The 15533-nt window shown below is 41.5% G+C and overlaps 1 protein-coding gene across 12 annotated transcripts in view; it reads right to left on the reverse strand.

Annotated features, from left to right (window-relative positions):
* Nucleotides 1–13721: 13721 nt before the first annotated feature.
* ZNF438 (zinc finger protein 438) overlaps nucleotides 13722–15533 on the reverse strand; it is a 51112-nt gene continuing 49300 nt past the window's right edge. For all 12 annotated transcript variants that reach the window (XM_042043136.1, XM_042043132.1, XM_042043135.1 and 9 more), the window contains one exon: nucleotides 13722–15520. In XM_042043136.1, the coding sequence (XP_041899070.1) occupies nucleotides 14908–15520 (613 nt within the window). In that variant the 3' untranslated portion in view covers nucleotides 13722–14907. The remainder of the gene's footprint in view (nucleotides 15521–15533) is intronic.

The raw sequence follows: 15533 nt of genomic DNA on the forward strand, positions 1-15533 counted from the left end.
CTGTAAACTCAGGTGAAACCGTGCATCTGGTTCAGGTTTTCAGGCTTTCCGTTGCAGCGGGGAGGACGGGATCATAACTTGTGTGTGAGGAGAGCAGGGCTGGAGGTGGGCTGAGACAAGGGGGGCTTGCCACCTATCAAGCTGGGCCACCAACACACTGCCTGAGATCGGCTGTGCACAGTTCCTCATGGCTCCTTTTCCCTGGTGCAGTGAGGCACAGCATTGCTGTGAGGTGTCAGGCACAGCCATGCCTGTGGCTGCAAGAGGGGAAGGGGCCAGGGTTTGCTCTCAGATTGCTCTGAGAGCTCTCTGAACATCAGGATGGGCTGCTCCAGAGCAGGGCACGCAGAGGGCGTTACAGCAGGTGGCACTGGGAAGCCCATGGGGGAGCTCTCTGATCTGTAACGTGCTGCAGTTCAGAATGGCTCTGGCAAGTGATGAATTTCAAAAAAGATTTGCAAGATCAGAGTCAGAAATCAATAAACTCCATCAGCTAGGATATAGCAGCTGTCTGAAACAACAGGTTACAGCAGCTGATAAATACTTTAAGGTGGGGGAAATGAATTAAAAATAAGACCAAAATATGATCACAAATCATGCTCTCCATCTGCTAACCTTGTACGGGAACAAAACCCAAGAAATAACCACATTCAGGTACATCCCTTAAAACACAGGTAGCACAACCTCTTCAAGGATTGACACCTTTATAGAGAGGGCAGGTTATGCTGCAAGTGACCAAATAGCTCCTTGTTTAAGTTTTAGCTGCCAGGTTTTTGTGATTCAGAAAGCTGAATTATCAATTCCTATGTTCTTTCTGAAACAGAAACATTTTAGACAATCCTCATCCACCCTCTGCAATAATCTTTCCCTTATACTTGCACCAATTGTGTAAATAAGGGTTTCAGTGAAATACTATAGATCCTCATGACTCTCAGCCCCAGCAGGGATTTTTTGGAAGCAGAGAAAATGGGCTCACCTCACCAGCATGCATCTTGCAGGTGGGACGTGCATTAGGAGATGCTCTTGTCTGAGGAGCATTGGGGAACCCTCTACGGCCTGTAGCATATCAGCTGAGGCTTCCCTCTCCATCAATTTCCTTTGCAGCCAAAGCTATGAAAAATGGGGTTTATGCTAACACATTCAATATAGACTAGAAAGAGAGAAGACCAGCATATCTGGGATGCAGGAGTGCCACTGAGGCAAGCCTGGGGAAATCAGCAACCTCCATCCTCCAGGACCAGAGTGGGCATTTCCCAACTTCTCCAGCATGGGCTAGGACAAAGCACTGGGACCTGGTGCTGCCAAGACAGGCTGGGGGAGATGCCAGGGGCTTCACTCTCCCTGGAAGTGTTGCCTCAAATCCTGCAAGGGGGAGACCCAGCAGTCTGTGAGAAGAATTAATTTGTCATGAGTTTGTAACAGCAGCCAGGTACCTGTGTGGCTGCATTTTTTCCTGTGTGGCACAGGTCACTCACAGGGGGAAGCTCTGCAGTCACCTGTGGACAGCAAATGTGGAGCTGCAGGCTCATATGCTAGTTTCCCACTGGAATCACAGGGAGAGATGGGCAAATGAAGCCTTTGTGGTCAATGGATGAAAAGTACACAAAATATTGGCAAGGACACTTGTTTCCAGCTGTGCTCAATAGCTTTAGCAATCTCCTAAGGACTAGAAGATCATCTCAGGAAAGGAGGCTCTGACATGGCCACCATTCCTGCAGAGGTTTCTGGCTCATTACAATCTTTGTGCATAATGCTAAATAAACCACTTAAAATTATGTTGTTGGTATTTAAACATTTGTAACAATTGATCATCAGAAAACATTCAATAGGCCTCTGATGAAGAGACAAAGAGAACACACATGAAACTAGATTTTTGCAGCACATCACTCACTATTTTCTGCTGTGCTGCAAGTAGCTCCACTGAAAAATAAAACCACCTGGAGGAATACATTTGTTCAGTTAAGGCTGACCAGAATAAAAGAGGTTTTTTCCTTCTGGCCTTGCACAGACATTTTACAAACAGTTGTTTTCCAAAACAGCATATCGATCTCCAGCAATACCGGTACTGCATGCCAGGGGCCTGCCTGTCCTCTGGCAATGCAGAGGATCACAGAACGTGATTGCTCCCCTGCAGTAGAATTTCCCAATTCCCCTGAAAGACATGAGTTGCCATTCAGAGACCCAAAGCAGCACCAGTTTCAGCAGCACAGTAATTCCAGCCAACAGAGGTGTGTGATCTCAGGGAGCCACCTGCAAAAGCCCACACAAAAGTGCTTCCCAGAAACCTTCCAGCCTCATAAACCTCTCACAGGCCCCCGAAGGCCATAAATTCTGCAGGGCCTCTCACAACTGTTTCAAAACATTTAATGTTTTCCTTCTGCTCTGTGGTTTCACTGCCCACAGTGGGGATCTCTGCACCCACCTGATACTAAGCCTGGAAAACCTTTGCTCTGTCTGCCAAAAACTGCTGTGGAATTGAGCTAAATTGTCTTAGCTGATGCCTGTCTAGATAAGACATCCAAGCCACTTCCTTACAATATGATTTATTTTAAATTAGACAGGGGAAAAAAGCAATTGAGGTAAGTATTTGAATCAGATTTTCAGTTTCTAATGCCAGGCTTTAAGGTATTGGTGGAACAGTTTCATGGCATCAGCTGAACTGAAGGACTCAAGTTTGGGACAAGTGTAACATTTCTCTCCATAAACATAAAAATGCTGTTTAAAAACCAGCACCCCAAGCAAGGAGAAAAAGCTTGTGAGGAAAATGCCTTGTCCTGTCACCTCAGCAGGAGTAAGCACTGAATCAGTTACTGAAAAGAAAAATGATCAAAAATGCAAAGTTCACTCTTACAGGAAAGAAAGTGTAGGGATGTGAACAAACCCAGCTGGGCCGTGAAAAGAAAACTGAGAAACGAGAATGGCAATGCAAAACTGAAAGTGCCTGAAAAACCACCTGAAAAAGATTTTGATGCACAGAAAACTAGGAATGACCCGCCTGTTTCTGCTGCCAAACATCTATCAAACAAAGAGCATCAATATATAAGCCTAAACTACATCCTACAGAGGGAAACCCAAGCAATCTCAACAATTATAGCTGGTTTAGTCCATTCTCAATATTGAACTATAATTTGGAAGCATTTAGGAAGTCAAAAGAAAAAGAAAGACATGAAGGTTGGTATACACACCCCAAAGCTGTCGACCCTCAACCTCATCTCCCTCCCTTCCTCAGGAAGACGAGCGACCTTTTGTGAGTGGGGTGCGCTGGGTGTAAATAACCTGCACTGCGGAGGTGCCATACAGAAACCGGGTACCTAACCGGGCACTTCTGTCGCGGGCAGGAACAGGCCAAGAGGAAGACAACCTTGGGCTGTGCTGAGAGAGGAGCCACCAGGAAAGACAAAGTACCACCCTTTTTGAAGGTTCAGCATTTCAAGTTACTTTATTTAATACCTTTTATTAAGGAGGTAGGAGAATTCTAATGAAATCTGTGGATCTGACAGAAGTTAATTGGTTAGTAAGGGTGATTGGAATACCATGCATGAGACCTAGATGACTTTGTGGGTTTGAATATTAGGAACAGATTAAACTTGACTGCACCAACTGTTCATCACACACCTGGAGACTCCTAAGTGGAACTGTAGCTTTCATGTGGGGACTTACTTGGTTTGACATCGAAAGGGGAGAGCTTTAGCTCACAATATGATTACAAGCTACCAGCACAATGAGGCACTATGGAAGGAGATCAAACTCTAGGACCCGAGAAGTTCACTCCTATTGCTCTGAGCTTCATGCACAGCCCCTCATGCTTTCTTCTACAAGGAGCTCAAAGAGCCTCATAGTTTCCTGCTGCCTGCAGCTCCTCTAGGAGCTGCCATAGCCCTCCCTGCAGGGCTCCCAGGGATGTTTGCAGGGGCAGCCAGTCTCTCCTCAAGCACCAGATCAGGGCATTCACACCAAAGGCGGTGAACAAGAGATGAAAAACTAAAACCATGTGAACCCTCGTACTGTCTTCAAAACTCGGCCAAGATTGTAAGCCATCCTTGCAGCTGGGCAGCGAAGATGGTCTGCTCTTCCTAGCCTGCCACCATCTCCAGAATCCTTCCCCCTCTGCTGCTGGTGGCCCAGAGCTCAGTGGAGAAAGAGAGATCTGTGTGCTCCTCACGCCTGCTCTTTAACCAAAGAGCTTGAGCAAAAAAAAAAAAAAAAAGCAAGCTGAACTTCACATCCATTATTTTAACATGAAGCCTGTACCAGATTTCACTAGCAAAGCATTTCATGTGGGACAAAAATATTCTGTTTCCAGCAGTGAGTCATGATTTTCTTATTTGGGCACTGATGGAGCCTACAATGGGAAGTGCTGAAATAAGAGCGGGAGGCTCGGTGTGCTTGTACCTCTCCCCCTCCCTGGACACACGTCGCCCCAAAGGAAAAGGGATTCCACTATATGTCCAGGGGTACTTCAGTCAACTGTGATGCTCACCACTTGGTGAAAAAGTATTTCGGTTTTTGTTAACTTCTAATACTTTTTGAAAGTTTCTTATACAATGAGTGACTAAAAGGGATTTTGCTGGAAAGGACTTCCTTATGCAGAGAAGAGGAGGATACAGACAGAAGGACAACAAAAAATACCATTTACCACAGCACACCTGAGAAAACCAAACTGCTATTACATTTTCATGGCTATTTCTGAAAGTACATTACAATCTTACTCTAGTTGAAATCCCTGAAAACACCTCCAGACCTGCTTAATTAATTTTCTTACACTGTCTATAAAACATCAACCAATAACCAATGCTACAGATTAGAAACTCTGTGTGAGGGAGAAGAAAACTAAAGCAAACCATGTGTCCTTTGAGTTTCAAAGAAAGAAATCGCTGTAGCTATCCATGGCTAGCCAGTTTTCAGTCATTAATCTCTGTTTGGCATTAGATGCTGCTGTTCTTTGCAGAGACTGAGATTTTTCACACAAATGACAATAAAGAAATTTTTCTGCTTTCTGCCTGAGCAGCCAACCCCCACTGCAGTCGACAGGAGCCCAGGGAGCACGGCAAACCTGCACAGGGTCTTGCCATGGGGATGGTGCCATGTCTGAAAGAGAACACAGGAAGGAAGGAAAAGCTCCTCACTGACTTTAACCCAATATGGGGAACCAAATACACTTTCCTTTTAATTTCTTTTAAAAATACTCTTTTCCTTTTAATCCCTAGCAATGATTTTAAAGAGACATTAAAAAAAAAATTTGAATACCTTTTTAGTTATCTTGCCTTCACTCTTACTAAATATCCAGCTCTGGAAATACTTTTAAATTTCTTCAGCTCCTCTCATGCTTTTATTGCCCTGATTTGGTACCTTTTGCAAAATGCAATTTGGTGGGAGAGTTCAGACCAGTCTATTCCAACTTACATTGTCGTTGTATACAGCAATTAATATCTTTCTCCATAACTAAGTAAATAAAACTATTCCTTGGATTTCCTCTGTGTCATTTTAGACTTCCTGTCGGACTCACTCTATAACCCGTAATTCCTAATAACCTGCCAGTGAGGACATTCCCTGAAATCCAAGTAAGGTTCTTGTACTGAGATTTCTTGTTTTGATTGCTGTAATCAGCACAAGGAGTAGGCTTTTTACTGGTACAAACACAATTTTTTCATGAATTAATTAGAAGAGATAAGATACATTGCTCCATAATTCACATTAATTCTCCCTTGTCATCATATCCTCCCATAAACACACCCAGTGCTGTGGTTGTTGGCCAGCAGGGAACCACATGTGCCAGAAGGGGCTGCTTGTCACCGATGTCACATCATGGGTGTCCATCCTGCAGAGGCTTGCAGTGAGAATACTATTAGCTGTCACAGAAATTCCCAAAATATCTGAATTTAAGTGTTTGTCTGCAGGATCTGCTGAAATGGCCCCCCGGGCCCCCACTGCGGGGCTCCCCTCCAGTCTCTGCCCACGCTGCCACCCAGTGCCAGCTGGACAGTGGGGTAAACCCAGCCCTGAGCAGCCACAGCAGCCTGTCACCAGGGAAAGGCAAAGGCTGGGATAGGGCACTGTGAGGCACAGGACGGGCTGTGCCTGCCTTACCTGGGAGCTGGCAAGCCGAGATGCATGGTGACCTTGGCCCTCCTGAACGAATCTCGCTCCTGAGACACATCAGCCTTTGTAGGCTGCGAAAATGTTTCCAGTATATTTTATTAATATTCCACCAGTTGAGTTATGGAGCAGCTCAAAGTTCTCCCTCCCAATTACAGGTCTGGCCATTAGTGCAGCAGGTTGTTAAGGCCAAGGCAAAGAAGGAAGGGTTTACCACACTGCTTTATTTCTCAGAAGCTTGGTGTTCAGACATTAACTAATCTAATCACTTCCACTTCACAGCAAGCAAAGCACTATTTGCTGTGTTGTCTGAAAGCCTTCAGAAGCCTTTGCATACATTCAGAAGTTTATGAGAACAGTGTTTGCCTGTTCAGAGCAGGACGGTGGGTGGTTGTGCTGAGCTGATACTTACGTGTATCAAATCAAACAGTGACATAATGGGAGAAAACCTGAAAGGTGAAAAGGTGAATGATGAGAGGCTTGGGGCTTCATTATAATGCCTTTTCTTTTACTGAAGACTCCTGTTGCTGAACACTGAAGGTTCAATCAATTTGCAGACTTAGAGTGATTAAAGTTCTACCATCTATTCTCCACAGAAAAGTACTACTATGGCATTATGGAAAAGGAAGGAACGTTGCAAAAAGAAGCATTGTTCAGTTCTCTGTGCAGCATCTAAGTTAACTTCATACCTGCACCTCTCCCCTGCCTCAGAGAGAACTTCTCAGCGTCTCCCAAAACAAAAAGATCTGATGTTTTCATCTGGTTGAAAAGTTGCTCTCAATTATATTGCAGTTTCATGAGAGTAGTTGAACAGCAAGACTACTCTACTATGAATTTTATCTGAAAATAGTTCTTCACACTCAGAGATCCTGCATGCGTTGGGGATTTTTGTCGAGTTTTTCTTGAAGCTTTGTTACTCCCTGTTTACAGTTGACTTTCTTTTTCCTGTCTTAATTTTTTCAGCCTGATTTTTTTCAAAATCACCACCACATTTCAGGGACTCTGAAAAGATATTGAGTAACAAACCCCTAAATTTTCTTTTGACTGAGAATGAATTCTAAAAAACTTCATAAGCTAGAACAAAACCTTATTCAGTGCTGAGTAAACAATAATGTACTTCCCCTCTTAAATCTAACCTGTTGATTTATCATCTTACATTCCTTGGACACAACTGCAAAAGCAGAATTATTTTTCACAGCTGACAGTGGGAATGCAGAGCCCAGGAATCAGAGAGCTCTGGAGACTTGACAGTCTGCTTGAACTAGCTGAAAAATGCCTGAAAAATGCGATTCATCTGAACACTGCAGAGGGAAGGGGGAAGAAAGGATGAGCCTAATTGGTTCTGACTATGAAAGTCAGATCTCAAGTTTTCTCTAGAGATGTGTACTAGAGCAACCACTATTAGTGTACCCAGATCCCTTTTAAAAGGGCTAATTTGATCAAATGCTACAATAATTTAAGGATATGACGCTGTTAGGAGATCTGCATATGATACTTGAGAGTAAAAACCACAAATGTTTATCCTTGACACCAAATGAATCATTTGGGAGGAAGATGGTTGGTATCAGCAGGAGCCAAAGGGAGCGGTCTGGCATATAGTGAAGCTTCAGAATAGACTTTGCTGAGCACTAACTCAAACCCAGATCCTATCTATTATGCACAAAATGAACACAAGACAAAAGCTCAAAGGATAAAGGGTTCGTACCATGAAGGTGTGGGAACAATTTATTACCAAGTGATGGATGAAATGAGTTTGGTGTCAGCAAACCCTCTCGTGCTGCACATGATGCTCAGTGTTTCCAAACCCAAACCCTGGGCTGCAATGAGGAGCTTTTGTTGAGCAGCACTTCCAGACTGGCTGAGCCTCACCCAGGGCTCCCATCACACACGAGGGGAGCAGGCACAGAAACTGCAGTAGAATTTCCCTGTGTTCCTCTGTCTCCCTGTGCAGCTTTCAGATGGATCCTCTAAGGCCTGCAGGTTTCTCATTTTTTACAATCTCTCACCTTACATAAGCACTTCATTTATCAGAAGGAAAGGGGAAAAAATCCATTCCAGGTTGAAATAGACTGCCACCTACCTGCATTGCTTCCTAATGTAAGCAAATCCCAGAGGAAAGGTTTATCACCCAACTTTTCTGCTGGACCAGTAAATCACTCTCAGAAATATCATTTAAACCTTACAAGTGGTGTTAACCAACAGGAGTGGCACATTTTTTAAAGAGATTCCAGCAATGCAACAATTAATCCAATTTCCTGGAAGAACTCACATGACCACTGCGTATTTCAGGGTTCAGATCAGCCATACATATATTAGCAATACAATAATAACACTGTTACTGCCTTTTAATAAAACAATTAGAAAATACTGTCCAGTGTGACACTAACACACAGGTTAGAAGTGTTCCAGAGACTTAATCCTTTTACAATTTTGTCTGTGATTGTGTGTGCATGCCTGTATAAAGACACTGGAAACGCTGCTCTTGAAAGACATGAGACTGTTAACCGGTGCAGACATTGCAGTTGTCTCCTGGAGTGCTGGTATCCCATCCATTTATCAGCCCAGCTGTCTCACAGGGTAAAAATAAAAAGGTGCTTTCAGTTTAACAGGATGTAATTGACTTAAGAAGGAGGGCTGGGCTCTGCTGTGCTGGGCTTGGGAGTCTAAAAAGTGGATTAGGAGAGTAGCACGTAAAACAGCATAAAACCCCTAAATTCTACCCTGGAAAACTTTGTCTCCAAATATTCAAAAAAGAGAATAAAAAAAAGTGAGCTTTCAAACAGTCTATACCATTTCTCTATTTTATAGTTCACTGCAATTTCTTTTAATTACCTTGCAATTTAAATCAATTGAATTCTAGAGCTGGTTCCCCTTAAAAAATGTCTTCTTGCAAACTTTAATTAGCTCCAGAGAAAAGAGAGCAGATGACTTTAAATGGCACAGAAGTGGATTTATTGGCAAGTGTGTCAGGTTTGCACTTAGCAAGGAATTGGCAGATAGCAGAATATGGCTGGACAGAATTCAAACTCCAAGGACTTGGAGCTGGAAAAGGATTTATTTGAATAGCAAAGTATAGCAGTGTATTTGCTTCAGTTAAAATTATTAAAAGCTTTTAACCAAAAACACGAAGAAATTAAACTTCCAGTGAAAGGCAAGCAACTGCATTGCTTCAAAGGTATTGTCACAGGGATATTTATTGCTTTCCTTCCTCACTGTGTCACTGCTCCTAGCAATAGGAAGGTGTATTGATCTCCTTGATCTGGTGTTCATTCAAAAGCCAGATTAAACCTGAACCTGCACAAAATTACTGAGCATTCAGGAAATAAAACGGGTTTTTTTTGTCTTAAATCAACTATAGAAAAATAGTAGTCTATCCAGTGCATGTGAAAGGTAGAGAGCCTGTAGTCCCAGGAAAAGCAGTGTGAAAGGAGCCTGAGCTGCTCCACGTGGACAGACAAGAGGCTTGGCCACGGTCTGCAGCAACAAAACCAGGTGGTTGTGCTGAGAGAAGTTTGCACTACTGAAGGACTGCCAGCTGAAACTAGAACTTTATTTGGGGTTGTGGGGATTTTTTTGTCTCAAGCATCATGTTTTCTTCAAAAAAGGAAAAAAATTGCTTGTGACAGTGCTTGAAGTGTCAGCTGACACACTGAAGCCTTGTTTACACTCGTGACCCCCACACGGGCCATGGACCAGTGTGAACTGCAACAGAAATAGCTTCCAAAAAGCAAAAACCACTGCTCTGCTCCTGGGCTGGTGCTAAGCCCTGCTTTGTGCAGGTCGCTGCCCTGGCCAGCCCCTGGCCTCCCCTGTAACCAAGGGGAGGGGAGGGGAAGGGAGGGGGGACAGAGGACAGAAAAGCAATCTCATCACAGTGTCTCTGAACTGCTGCTTTATACTATCACATCTGCGTGAGACACTTTTATGGAACTTCTCTGATTCCATTATTCAATTCTAACCAGGTGATGGGACATTCTAGTCTTTTACAATGGTACATAAATACCTCAAAATCACATTTAGCAGCTGCTTTTTCTTGTAGCAACACTTCACTTTTTTTACCCTACTACTTATCAGTGTTGCATCTGCAGGAAACTGAGTGAGCCATTTTCCTACTTTGTTAAGCACAGATGCAGATTTTGATTTCATTTTTATGGACTAAAGATAAAAGATGCTTTCCTCAGAAAATTAAATGACCACATTTCAAGTCTGGCAGCAGCTGGTCTCAGCAGCCAGCATGTGGCTCACCCAACTACAAGCATGTAACTGAGACACCAAAAGAAGAGGACATTGGCAAAGAAAGCTGCACCATTTAGAAAAGCTCATGCCTAAGGAAGCTGAGGGTGCTCCAGACTGAGGTACCTCAAATGGAAGCAGAATCTGGAATGATGTAACAAAGGGGAGAAGTTTAAGGCTCCAGGACACTTCCACCAAAGGCCAGTCACACTGAAGCCTGAACTACATTCAATACATTGTGCCAACCTCCATCATCACTACTTCCCTCACACATTTCTTTGCCTTTCCTTTACTGACTTCTGCTCTAAGTCCCCAGAAAGTGCTTGAGTATCTGCATGGCTTGGACCACGATCTGGACCGGCACATCAGCAGAAATACTTAGCAGAAAAATTCAAGCCAAAGAGAAGGCATGGACATTGTTAAATTCTTATTTCCCTTGGCCAATCTAAGTAACTCTAGATAAGAACAAACTGTTTGTACCCATCAGTAGAAGACCTATCATCTATAAACATCACCTACAGTGGTGTGCAGAGAGATCCACATATGGAACACTTTGCTCACCTCTTTCCAATAGAATTTGCTTCTTCCTGATTTCATCTGTTATTCTAGATTAAAATGGGAGGTTTTTGCAAAGTAACCTCAAAGTGACGTTTCTGGGTTTGTCAGCAGCAGAAATCATAATTCATCCCATCATTTCTAATGCTTACACAGAAAAGTCAATACAATTTAAAAAAATAAATAAAAGGGAGAAAGCTTCCTTTGTACTCGACAGCATCAGGAGTATCATATTTTACACCACCTCTGGTACTACTACGTCAAAAAAATTGCCTAACAAGCACAAGTAGAGAAGTATGTTACTGTCATTTTTCAGGATTTCTTGAAGGTTTGTCAATAAGGTATTAGAAATTCACCCAAGTCTGAAAACCAAGTTATTTTTACACTCAAATTTCTAGTTTCTATTTGGGAACTGCAGAACAGTCAGCCTCATTAAGTCATACACTGAAACCTAAACTTACTTCCATGTTTCCCCACATTATGCGCATATATATATATATATATATACACACATATATATGTAATGCCACCAAGACTCTTTTGAGTCCATGGAACATGTCTGCTTGTTTAGAAAAAAAGAGACACATTTTTTACTGAAACTTGCTTGCAGACTCAGGTCTTCTTCAGTACTCCTCACCAAGAAAAATTACGGCAATTTAATAAAAAGTGAAGAAAATCCTGCAATGTGACAGATCAGCTATAAAAGTGCACACTGAAATGAGGACAACCTTTAAGCCATCAGAATTTTCTTCATGAGACCAGATTTTTTCGGTGTCATACTCAGCACAGAGAGATTTTCATTTTTCAGAGCTCTATGAAATTTGACAAGTAAACCTACTACAGTTAATAGCATTTTAATCTTTATGCATAACAATCACAAACCTACATTGTACAGGTTTGATAATAGTAGCTGACAGCTGAATTTGAAGTATACATTTTGTTCCAAGATAGATGCGCGTGTAGGTGGATGTGTTGTAGAAATACAATGTACGACACGGCTGAGCCTAGGTAAGCTGGTGATCCTCTAAACATCATCTGCACGAAGTTAGGGCAGAAATCTGCTCCTTTAAATACCTGTTCATCCTTCTTATGACACTTTCTTTAAAGAGCTCAGTGAATAGTAGGTAAAATAAGTATCTAATGAGGTATGACAGAAACCCTGATTGAGCTAAACAGCAGAGAGCTGAATTCTAATAAATAAATGAAGCAAAACGTTTACTGCCAGCAACTATGTCAAGTTAGACATAGGAAACTGTAGCTATGCAGCTGGAGAAGGGCAATAGTCTGCAAGCCAGAAAAGTGGTGGAACTCCTCCAGCTTTGATTATTTATGGTGTGATGATGAAGGAACAACTTTCCATGTGATGAACAGCTTTAAAGTTGAACAGTGAAGCTGAGAGAGAGATTTAATGAAAAATCAGAGGGGAACAAAACTACAGCTACAAAAACAATAACATTCGGTTTAACAATTTAAAAATGTAATTTGTGTGCAAAACCAGATGTTAACTTTTCCAGCTTCAAGGTAAACAGCAAACTGTATTCATAACAACCCTTCTGCTGGACAGCAGACACTACCTAATGTTACAGTATGTAAGGCTCACTTTGGACCTCCAAATCTTATCAAAATGAACACAAATGCCAAACAAACACATTTTAAACAAAGGACACATCTGTATTTAATGCAAAGCTATTTTCCGAAGTCCCAACCTTTCATAATCTACCATAATCATAATAGTCTGAAACATAAGACTGCTTTCAGGCTCAGAAAAAAAAGGCTTCTAATTTTAAACATTTATGAGGACACTGAGAAGTGGCTTAGAACCATGCTTTAAAACATGTTTTCAGGCTTTGAACTGCTGAAAGCTGAGACCCCTTTACCCATTTGGCCTGAAGAAAGGGAGAGAAGTACAAAAATATGATGAAAAGACTGCACATGAAAATTTCTATTAAAGAAAACGCAGCTGACTCCTTCATTCCAGCCCCTTCCTCCCATCACCACTGCACCTTCCCCTCCAGGGAAAGTGCACTTCTTGCCTGATGAACACCCCCACACAACTCATCTACATCACAGGCTCTGATGCACCACTGTTTTTAACAAATACTTTTTGAAAATAATTTTAAGGGGCCACTCTGCCATTGCTGATGCTGTTCCTGAACAGGAAGGACTTTGCCTCAGCACTGCATTGATGCCTGCTCATTTTAAACTATTCCTTGGGATGGGTGACTTAATGTTCATTCCAAAAAAAGATCATGATCAAACCTTTTAAATGGTTTTTCCCAACTCGTAAAATGCATGCTTTATGCTGGGAATAAATTTCCCTTTGATATAGTGTAACTATGGGAAGGAGAGATTGTTCTCACATTTCTGTTTCATGGAAAACACCCTGCTGTTTGTTTTTTAAAGGATTAAGTTGCAGGAGTAAAAAATGCTGCTAAATGCAACACACTCTACTAAGTTAAATACAGCCTCAGTCTGATATGAAACACTAACTTTAAAAATAGCTATTCCTTTACAAATGTGCCAGTGAAAATAAATATGAATATATTGTAGGCATTAAAAGAGGAATGTGTCAAGAATAAGAACAAGTACTACTTTTAAGGTAATTCAGCATAAAATATCCCCAATATATGAAAGCGAAGAAACAGCCAAAAATATAAATTTATAGCAACAGATAGTAGGAAGGAAGTTTTGAAAATCCATGGGAATTCTTCTACCTTATCAGGCACCTGTACAGTTCTGTGAGCATTTTCTTTTTGTCTTTTATTATTCTTGATTCCTGCCTTATAGTTCAATTTCAGGGCAAAGCACCATACAACAAGAAATTGCATTCAAAACTATTAGGTCATCAAAATTGCGTTTACTTTTTAAAAACAAAACATACACACAAAATATTGCAACAGCCTCTGGAATCCTACTCAGAAAGCCCAACATTTTTAGATCTCATGTTTTCATCACCATAATTTTTGCAAAATAGCAAGCGGCAACTCAGGCTATTTTAGGAATGACTCTTTCATCAACGCAGTCCCTCAACTACAGCTGACCACAAGAAGGAATGAATAGAGTAGTACTGCAAGGATAGTACTGGTGTATTTTTCAGCTTGCCCTCTGACATGCTCTGACTTCTGCTGGAGAGTGATGCAGCGATCTCTCAAGACTGCCTCCATTATTGCTCCCAAAATAATTCAGAGGTACATAAGGCTTTAAGCAGTTTAAACACCAATTTCAAATTGGATTCAATGGTTTCAATGACCTTTTCATCAAAACCAAGCTCCAGAACTGCATCCCCTGACAGCCTGACAGGACCTGTCCCCTGGAGATGTGCTGGGCTCCATCTTAATGCGTGGCAACTCATCTTCGACCCAAAAAGCTACAGGCAAAAAAATACATGTAAAGGTTTTACTGCTAAAATACAGAGATCTTTGCTGTTACCAGGACAGAACTGAACACAAAAACACCTGCAAGCAATGAACATGGTTGAAGATACTGAAATCAAGACAACAAGAATTAAAAGTTCTTAAATTATAGACTATAAAGCTCCTGAGTGCCAGCTGCATGTAAGCACATTCCAATGATCAAGAGAACTGTATGAAAATATGCATTTACCAGAAAATCTGGAAGCATAGTTGGGACCTGACTTCCAGTCAGGTTTGTAATTTCATTCCAGATTGAGATTACAACATATAAATTGATTTATTTTTGTGTGTACAGTATAATTTAATTTACAAATCTATTTCCTTGAGATTAACCATTAGTATTGAGTATTTGCTGTTATAAAGTTCCTTAAGCATGAATTTTAAGTACAATCATTCATAATCAGATTCCATGTACCCATCTGGAATGATACTGAATAAATACATTTTCTAGTCACCAAAATAAAGGTTAGTATAACTTTTTAAAAAATCCCCAACAAACCCAACTAACAAACCTTTGAAATGATACTTCTGTTGAGTTAGTTTAGCAAGACAGTGAAAAAACAATTTGGTAAGGTAGTTAATGCTTTTCATAGCATTGTAGAGTTAAGCTTCAATATTCACCGTTATCAGAAAGTTCAATAATTCCTTGTTTTGATACCAAAGTAAAAATTGCCCATAAAGTGGAAGGGTCTTCACAATTATGATGACTCTGCCAATGATCACAAAGATCCTCTTTTCTTCCAAATAACCGTTTGCATAAAATGCAGTTATAGCCCGCTTTAGACCAAAATTCTATTTTTTTGCTTGGTGTACCAAACCCCACATTTTGCCTCTCCTTGGAGGCTTCACTACTTCCTGACTGAGTCAGTTCACTTTTAGGTAAAATATTGACATTATTTTGATGGTGGAAGTTTATCTGTCTCTTCAGTTTTGGAACAGTGTACAGCTCCTCCTGACAGGCACTGCACTTTGCTAAACGTCTTCTCTCGCTGCGCTGTTTCCACAAGTGGGTTGTGTGTTTCACCAGTTCCCCCCTTGTTCCTCTGTTTCCTTGCAAAATCCCTTCCTTTACTCTTCCCTGAATCTCTTCTCCATGGCAGCACAGTAAGTGAAACTTCATTTCACCAAAAGACTCTGCAATAAACTGGCATTGACCACATTTGACCTGTAATTTCACTTCTCCCGGGTTATGGAATAGGTCCTCAAAATTGCACTTATTTCCCCTGTTGAAAAAAA

The sequence above is a fragment of the Corvus kubaryi genome, unplaced genomic scaffold (genome assembly GCF_017639235.1).
Source record: "Corvus kubaryi isolate FWS band 111438036 unplaced genomic scaffold, C.kubaryi_AGA036_p1.0 37398, whole genome shotgun sequence".
NCBI classification, from domain to species: domain Eukaryota; kingdom Metazoa; phylum Chordata; class Aves; order Passeriformes; family Corvidae; genus Corvus; species Corvus kubaryi.